This window comes from Geotrypetes seraphini, chromosome 19, assembly GCF_902459505.1.
Source record: "Geotrypetes seraphini chromosome 19, aGeoSer1.1, whole genome shotgun sequence".
Taxonomy (NCBI): Eukaryota; Metazoa; Chordata; class Amphibia; order Gymnophiona; family Dermophiidae; genus Geotrypetes; species Geotrypetes seraphini.
Genome location: NC_047102.1, coordinates 2,427,087 through 2,436,589, shown reverse-complemented (window position 1 = coordinate 2,436,589; position 9,503 = coordinate 2,427,087). Strand labels below are relative to the sequence as shown.

The 9,503-nt window shown below is 41.6% G+C and overlaps 1 protein-coding gene across 3 annotated transcripts in view; it reads right to left on the bottom strand.

Moving 5' to 3' along the window:
* Positions 1-4,620: 4,620 nt before the first annotated feature.
* Positions 4,621-9,503, bottom strand: part of BDNF (brain derived neurotrophic factor) — a 31,934-nt gene continuing 27,051 nt past the window's right edge. For all 3 annotated transcript variants that reach the window (XM_033928533.1, XM_033928532.1, XM_033928531.1), the window contains exon 2: positions 4,621-6,412. In XM_033928533.1, the coding sequence (XP_033784424.1) occupies positions 5,648-6,391 (744 nt within the window). In that variant the 5' untranslated portion in view covers positions 6,392-6,412 and the 3' untranslated portion in view covers positions 4,621-5,647. The remainder of the gene's footprint in view (positions 6,413-9,503) is intronic.

Below are 9,503 nucleotides of genomic sequence, written 5' to 3'. Positions count from 1 at the left end.
AGTGACAGAGAGAGAGACTTAAATCTCGGCTCAGCTGAACCTGCCAAGCCTAGGATGGTAAGCAGCTTAGCAGTCATATCTTATAGCTACATATTATCACATTTTGGTTTCAGTTGATCAGAAATTGTCAACATCAGTGCTTTCAAAAATACTTTGGGACAGACTATCTTTACTAATTAAATAAATACTCTTTTCCTCTTTTGAAGCTTTAGCTTGTATTTTTTAAAAAAAATGTAAAACAAAGGTTTGTTCTTCAAGTGCGGCAAGATTTTTTTTTTTCTTTTTTACGATCTGTATTTAACAAAAACTCAAATCAAAACACTACAAAAACGTACCTCCGCCTGCGCCCTACTCTACTGGAAGATCATGGATGTCTTCTCCTGTCCTGTCAACCCATCAATTCCTCTCCTGCATCTCTGGGGCTAATGCTTTATTTAAATAATATATTTTCCACTCACATGTCTTCATTTATTTGATTGAAATGCCACGCAGTTTGTTTTTAGACCTTTCTTCTGCCTAGAAGGATCCACAGGTCTTGTTTCCCTTGCCCTAACCTGGCTCATTCCCCTCAACATTTTGGCTGCCCTGAGTCTACATGATTCGAGCAGTGGATGAGAGTTTGCCATTGTACAGTCCAGGAATCTCACTGGACTCAGCCTCATTGTGGAATCCCTACGAGGGCATAGACAGGGGGTGGGTAAGCAGAGTGGGCAGACTTGATGGGCTGTAGCCCTTTTCTGCTTTCATCTTCTATGTTTCTATGTTATTGTGTAGGAGGATGGAAGATTTATAGAAAATTTTACTTAAATATTCAGTCAGTAGCGACTGTTAGTTTTATGAAGGGGGGGTTGAAAAGTTTGGTAAATCTTCTTGAGGTGGCATCGCAGTCCATTAAGTCATCGATGCCGTCAACGAGTGTTTTGCAGAGTTTGATAAAACCTATTTTTCCGATGATATGAAAAAAACTCGTTGGACTAAGTGTATAGCCCTCGATGGAGACTGCATTGCTTTTTTACCAAACTTTTCAAACCACCCTCGTCTGGACCATGTCTGGACAACGAGCACCTAACTGATTAAATGCCAACATTTAGTGAAACCAGACAAACATAGGCTCCGTTCGGCTGGTTAAACATAACCGATTAAGGCCGAACACTTAACCAGTCAAGTGGTGACTGCCTTCAGACCACCCACTACCTAGCTGGCTTTGGCCAAGGTGGTTACCCCCTACTTTTATAAAAAGTGGTAAAAATGCGCATACACTTTTGGTTGTATACTCAAATTGTGTGTAAAATTTAATTGAATAACAAACTAATTAGTACTAATTGGCATTTTAAGAAGCAATTATTTGTGCTAATCAGAATCAATGACATGTTACGTGTCTAAGTGTTACATGCAAGTCAAAACATGGGGTGTGGAAATGGGTGTTACTTTAAGTTATGCCTAAATTTAGTCATAATTCTCGGGTGTAATTACTAGTCTCTAAACTGCGACTAACTTTAAGCCCAGCTTATAGAATGCCACTTTTTTTTCAGCGCCACTTTTCTTTTTAGACACAACATATAGAATTCAGTCCTTATTGCAGATATTCAGCCCCATAGAGGTGATTCAACTGGGATTAATTGTTTTGAATATTGACCGTCGTTGTTTCTAGCAGTGGGATAATGTGTGAGATGTAGCACTTCATCGTACTCAAACAGATTTGTTTCAACACCCAAAAAAAAACAATTCAAGTGCGTATTGACATTATAGAAATTACAGATGTAACGAACTTAGCAATGGTGAGTGTGGATGTGGGAGTTAGATCTACTTTTAGATTTCTTTTTTTTCCCTTCAGCCTAAACTTGAAGTTGCCTGGGGTGGTAGATGGAGAATGACATGGGGACACATTTTTCCCCGTCCCCATGGGAATTCATTTTCCCGCCCCGTCGAGTTCTTTTCCTGTCCCTGCAAGCTCCGTCCTCATCTGCACAAGCCTCAAACGCTTTAACATCATATGTAGCAACATTCTAGAGCTCAGATTGTGATGTCATAATGCCTCATTCCACCAATGCCTAAGCTCCGTCCTCATCTGCACAAGCCTCCAACCCTTTCAAATCCTAAGTAGAAACATTCTAGAGCTCAGATTGTGATGTCATAATGCCTCATTCCACCAATGCCTAAGCTCCGTCCCCATCTGCACAAGCCTCAAACACTTTAAAATCCTAAGTAGCAACATTCTAGAGCTGAGATTGTGATGCCATAATGCCTCATTCCACCAATGCCTAAGCTCCGTCCTCATCTTCACAAGCCTCAAACACTTTAAATCCTAAGTAGCAACATTCTAGAGCTCAGATTGTGATGTCATAATGCCTCATTCCACCAATGCCTAAGCTCCGTCCTCATCTGCACAAGCCTCAAACCCTTTAGAATCATAAGTAGCAACATTCTAGAGCTGAGATTGTGATGTCATAATGCCTCATTCCACCAATGCCTAAGCTCCGTCCTCATCTGCACAAGCCTCAAATGCTTTAAAATCATAAGTGCTCGAGGCTTGTGCGGTTAAGGCAGAGCTTACAGGAATGGAGCAGGGACAGGGACAATGACAAAACTCACGGGGATGGGATGGGAAAATTGAGTTCCTATGGCGATGGGGACAAATTTGTCCCCATGTCATTCTCTACTGATAGACTCTGTGAATTGTAGGGGCAGACAAGCAAAGCATTTCTAAAGGCCTGCATTGGAGTAAGTTGGAAGGTAGGCACTTGAAGCTTGAGGCATGGTGACAAGATGAGCCCTACTGGGCCAGACGTAAGGCCTCTCAAGTCCAGCGTCCTGTCTCTGACAAGTACTCACGGGATTCCAAGGATAATAGCCATTTGCTCTTACTCAATCTGAAGAACTAATCATGGTTTATGTAGTTTCTCTCCAGGAATTTGTCTAACCCCTTTTCCAGACCCATTATTTCAGAGTCAGCCCCCACAAGGTTTTTCTCTCTTAATGTCACCTACCCCCTAACAGCACAGGGGCACGGCCCACTGAATTATTTCTTATACCACCTCTGGAAAGTCAGGGGTTATGTGAGTTTACTTTGCAACCTGTGACTTTATATTCCCCAAGGCCTTCTTCCATCACTATATGAGGTGGCATTGGATGCAGACCTGCTTAAATTAAAATCCTACCCACCTTTGGAGAAGGGAATAAATTATGTAGAAGTTAATTTTTAGGCTGGTGTACACTGGGAAGGGTTCACTGTATCCCAAGCAGCACCCTGGCTTCATATTGGGCCTTATCAGGATCCTGCCAGTTGGCAGACAGCAACACAATGTTCAATGTTTTGGATGTCAGATGACTAACAGGGGCAGTAACACACCAGTTTGTTCCATCCTTGCACCCAAGTTCCCTAGTTTTTGATGTCATGTGGAATAAAGGGTAGTTGGGTCTTGGCCTCTTTGTCTGTGAATAAACTTTTGAGGTCCTACTATTTGTAAGGCGAAAATACTGGTGAAAAACCTCACTGAAGGTCAATCATTATGTAATTAAAGAACAGACGTTGGGAGCTTCTGTTGTGTTTTGACTTAAGTTTTTTAAAGGTTCTCTACTGACCAAGAAAACAGACGGGCAGGTGGTCAACAAGAGATATGGAGCAGACCAAACAAAAGTCAACCACCAAGGAGACTGAGGTCTTAGGGCATTCCAAATGCAGCCAACTTAATTAGCAACCGTAGTGGAGGAGTCAAAACCATGCCCGACTCAGCTGAGTTTTGCCTAAAGAGAGGTCCTCAGGGGTCTACATTACCAGATTGGTGAAGGAAACTGGTTCAAATGTTGCTCCCCTCTGCTACCTCACTCTCCTTGGTTTTTGACTTTTGTTTGGCCAGTTTCTCAGCTGTTTTCATAAAGTGAGAAAAGCTTCTCTATCATTCAGTGTCTTTGGGAGTAAAGTTTAATGAATCTAGAAACAAGCCTACATAATTCAGGTCCATATCAGGTAATATTTGCACATATTTGGAGTAAGGGATGCCGTTACTTTGCCCATTACTTAATCTGAAAACCAAGTTTGTTTCGGCCCTTAAAGGACAGTTCTATAACCCCAAAATAATTCACTGCACTGCCTAACTGAGCCTCGAAGCCTCATTAGATCCCCAAGCTGTCTTCACACTGACATACGTGATAGAGGAGGAACCTCACAGAGGAGCAATGTCCAGATACAAGCGGACCGGAAGCAGCGAACAACAGTGGTCTGGCCACAACACAGAATCAAATGTGTTTTTCATTTATTCCAAAACAATTCTACAAACATGCAAAATAGAAACGAGAGAGGGAGGTAGAAATAAGGCCCAAAGGAAAAGACTGGTATTTTGAACCTGCAACTCTTAGCATAGGGGAAAGTCAATGCAGCAAACGTCAGATGCCAAGATGCAAATTCTATAACAGGATCTGGGCATTAACGTAAGCTGGCATTTATGCACCAACATTTAGGTGTGCCTACTTATGCCAATTCTGCAGAGAGTGTGAATGCACACACCTAAATGACACCCCCCCCCCCCTTCCGTTGTGGGGGCTTAGAGAGATTGTTTCTGTTGTTTTATTTTGAGCCGCTTTGGTTTAAGCGACATATTAAAAAAAAAAAAAAATGACACCATTCAAGGCCATGTGCATGCCCCGCCCATATGAACACCCCTTCCAATCGCACACTATACACAGAATACCGCCTAGCACCCACTAAAGGCTGGAATGGCAAATGGCGCTCACATGATCGCCCGAGGGGAATAGTGTATATGACGAATTGGGGGTTGATATAACACAGGAGTGGAATTCTATATTGGAGTATTTTCATGTTAGGTATTTGAGTGTTTTTATGGTAAACTGCCTCAAATGCACAAAATTCAAGTTGCTTTGTGGAACTGCTCCCTAACAGAAAAGGGACACAGGAGGCTTTGAGACTGTAGGTTTACAGGCCACAAAGGTTAACAGTAGCCTTCTGGTTTCAGATGCCTTACGTTTTTATTTTTATTTTTTTTTCAGTAGTATTTCAACTCGATTTTTGCAAACATCTTCACAACATATACAAAATGAATTCTTATTTCTTCTGCAGAACAGATATATCAATGAAAGGGCTTCTTTTCCCTCCTCCCCCTATCCTTCGGCTTGCGGGAATAAAAAAAAAATAATAATAAACAGTGAAGCTCTGACATCAGCACCTTAACATTGCTTTAATTCCAACGTGATGAGAAGTTATAGAGCAGTGAAGAGCTATAACACCGACAGGAATAAAGATACGTACTTACTCTTGAGAATGCAAATGGAATGTTTTGCTTCAAATGTTGCCTGAATGAGGATACTTTAGTTTCAAATTCACAATTGAAGCAGGCATGCAAGTTACTTATTGTTAACTCTTTACGCTCTTCATTCTTGGCAACGGCAACAAACCACAACGTTATCGAGGAATGTAATGTGGACTTAATTGTTAAGTTGTGTGCAAATGATTTTTCCTTTCTCTTAGGTCATGGATATGTTTAATAAATAGATTGCAGAACCACGGAACTGTATAAACTTCATTTATACATGCAGTCCATAAAATTATTTTTTCTTGCTGAATAATTTACCCTGTTATGTATATATACAAATAGATAATTTGTCTCGGTGGAATCTGTACAATACAGCTTCACTATCTTCCCCTTTTAATGGTCAATGTACATACGCAAGAGGTGTCTATTCGGATGAACCGCCAACCAACTTTCTTCTTGCTATCCATGGTGAAAGCTCGCACATAGGACTGGGTAGTTCGGCACTGGGAGTTCCAGTACCTCTTGTCTATGCCCCTGCAGCCCTCTTTCATGTACCCCATGGGGTTGCACTTAGTCTCATAGAAATATTGCTTGAGCTGACCTTTGGACACTGGAACCTTCTCTAGGACGCTGACCATCTGCCCCGACATGTCCACTGCCGTTTTTTTGTCAACTGCTGTCACCCACTCACTAATACTGTCACATACGCTCAGCTCCCCCCGGCGAGCAGGGTCTGAGTGACGGCGGACCCTCATGGACATGTTTGCCGCATCCAAATAGTTTTTGTACTCCTCCAGCAGAAAGAGCATGGGGGGCTCCAAAGGCACTTGGCTGCTCAGCATGACTCGGGAAGAAAACAAGTCCGCATCTTTGTTCTCCTCGCTGGGCCTCGTGTTCTGCTCATCCTCCAGCAGTTCCTCAATGACGTGCTCAAAAGTGTCTACCAACGACGGCAGTCCTCCTCTTGAACTGGCCTTAGGTCCGCCTACGCTGTCTAGTGTCCCATAGGTCCGAAACCCTGGGTATGATAAGCTGCCTTGTCCTCGGACACTTGTTTCTTTCATCGGGGCAGCTTTCATGCAACTGAAGTATGAAATAACCATAGTAAGGAAAAAGATGGTCATCACTCTTCTCACCTGGTGGAACTGTTGAAAGAAAGAAACGCTCGTTAGAAATCAGACAGAAAGAGCTCACGATTCAGATCACTCATAGCTCACGATCAGGTCTGTTTTGCAGAGTCACCAAAATATGGACCTCAAGCTACCTTTTCTTTAGTACATCAGTATATATATATATTATACATAGTCATTATGGTTATCCTGACCATCAGAGCTATTTGTAGTCCATCAGGACCGGAGCAGAATTACATCAAAGATTCCTCAAATGTTTCAGTGTATAAAATGCGCCTCATTTAATATTCATTCAGCATTCTAAGAAACCAATCCATAGATCATCCTATGGCCCAATACATATATTAGAGAAGAGGGAACCCACAGCCTAAATTATTGTAAGGTGCACAGAACTGAAGTAGAGTGCCAAGTCTTCGAGAAACTCTGGGTTTTCCCTGCGACATTCTAATTAGCCTTTTGTCATTCTTAACCTGGTCTACTATTCAGAATTCAATAATGAAGTTATTCTCATACATTGGGTCTAAGAATGAGGCTTGTTCAGATATGTTGTTTACCCTGAATGTACCGTAAGTCCCAGCAGAGAGTGCCAAAAACTGTTTGGGAAACCTTGTTCCTACCCTCGAGCTGGGGAGTCAGAAGAAGACTAAACTCATTGACTGAGTCAACCTGGAAGGTAGAAATCATTAAGTCCCAATAAACTCTCCAGTTAGAAAGCAACTAGTTATGTTAAAATGAGATTTTCTTCTCCGATGGAGGAATTTGAATGTTTTATAGCCACCTTGATTTTTAGGTTACCTCAACTGAAATTCAACACTTAGGTAGCATCGTAGATATTCAAGACACTGACATTTTGGTTACGATGGATTTAGAGAAACTACACTTCAACATTCCACTAATTGCCTCCATCTTGACACATCAAATTAATCATTTATGTATCCGAGCTGACTTTTTGGTAGCTCTGACTGAATTAGTATTGGGCCATAATTTCTCTTTTGATGACAGATTTTTCTACAAATTTCATGGTGTTGCTATGGCTCCCAGTGTCACATATTTTTATGTGTAGGCACTTGAATATTTTCCCCAAGTTATAATTTTTTTGATACATAGAACATTGTTTTGTTTTGTTTATTTTTTGTATTCTTTTGACAGTATTTTTCTGCATAAAATACTGTCAAAGAGCTGCTAAATATCTCATCCCCCATGTGCTGTCTTTGAGGTTTAGCATGAACGGAGGTTTTTCATGCTGCAAAGGACTTGTTTCTCAATCTCTAGTCTAGGACTTCTCTCAAGGCCCACCTGATAGCAAACACATTGGTTTGATTACTCTGACCCTTCTGGTGAGAGACGCTGGAGAAATGTCTCTGACGCTCAGAGCCTGAAGCCAGAGCCGAAAACACAGTTTTTCACTCTATACTGTACATTTTCCAGAATATATTCCTACTGCCATCCTTCACCTTTGGTTTATCTTTCCTTCCTTGCTCAGGATACACTAGAATAGATACTTCATGTTTAATGCACGACAGAGACATTAATACTTTGCACTGAATTTTGAGTAACAGGCAAGAAGAACAAACCCACAATCAGATAAGTATGTCAGGAAGTCACAGAGCCTCTGCGTCCACAGGCTGCACTCTCCCTGAGGTAAATGTCATGGTTGAATGTACTAGCAGGGGGTTAATTTTTAATTATCCCTTCTTTCTGCCACTATTGTAATGGAAGAGCAAAACGAGATGTCACTAAGCAACCAAAGGACCACTGTAATGGCAGTCTGCTCCTTCTTGAGAAGTAAGTGAAAACATCCATTTCAATATAACAATTCCAGGTGTATTGCCAAAGCTTATTCAGCTGTGGAAACTTACCTTTAAGCTGCCAGTAGACCTGAGGTATTAGGGGTCAGGTTTTCTGGAGCTCCCTTATGAATAGGCACGAAAGATTTGCTTGGACACTGCCTCCCTCCACTGTATGCAAATTTACCAGGGGGTGCTGAAAAGTTCTCAGCTCAACCAAGAAGAGAATTGGTTCAATCAATGTCAAAACGGAGAATTTTGTTTCTGCAAATGAAATAAGCTCATACTCTTTTCAGCTACAATGGCAAAATAACGCTCAGAATTTAGGAAGCTGGTTGATTGGGCTGAGACCCTTTTAGCATCCCCTAATATGCAATAAAAGCAAGCCAAGTATAGGACAATCGAGCCCTTGTGACATCACTGATGAGGTTGGCTCTTATTGGTGGGATGAGGCATTATGACATCACAATCTCAGCTCTGGTTACCAGAGAGAGAAACTCTTCACACTACCAGAAGAGAATGAGGTGGATATGGGTCAATCAATGATCTGAAACAATGTCAAAACGGAGAATTTTATTTCTGCAAATGAAATAAGCTCACACTCTTTTCAGCTACAAATAACGCTCAGAATTTAGGAAGCTGGTTGGTTGGGCTGAGACCCTTTTAGCATCCCCTCATATGCAATAAAAGCGAGCCAAGTCTAGGACAATCGAGCCCTTGTGACATCACTGATGAGGTTGGCTCTTATTGGTGGAATGAGGCATTATGACATCACAATCTCAGCTCTGGTTACCAGAGAGAGAAACTCTTCACACTACCAGAAGAGAATGAGGTGGATATGGGTCAATCAATGATCTGAAACAATGTCAAAATAGAGAATTTTGTTTCTACAAATGAAATAAGCTCACACTCTTTTCAGCTACAAATAACGCTCAGAATTTAGGAAGCTGGTTGGTTGGGCTGAGGGCTTCATATCTCTAGATATTTGTAAGGAATATTCCTGAAAGCCCAATTTGTTCACAACCCTCAAGGACCGGAAGTGAACCCACTGCTTAATGTGAGGCCATTGCTCTAAATGCAAGGATATTCATTAGAGGCCTAAGCTCCAGGGATGCCTTTTGTCAGCAACGCCAAAGTTAGAAATAGAGATTTGTTTCGTTGCTGTAACTAAAAATGGTTTCATAACAGCACTAATAGAATCAGAGCCCGAGGCTCTTTGGTTCAGACTCCTTTGTGCTAGGAATATTGTCAGCAAGTATTCTCCCAATCAGATAGTCCCAGAAGATAATGTATGCAGAATGATGAGTGTCAAAGGCCAT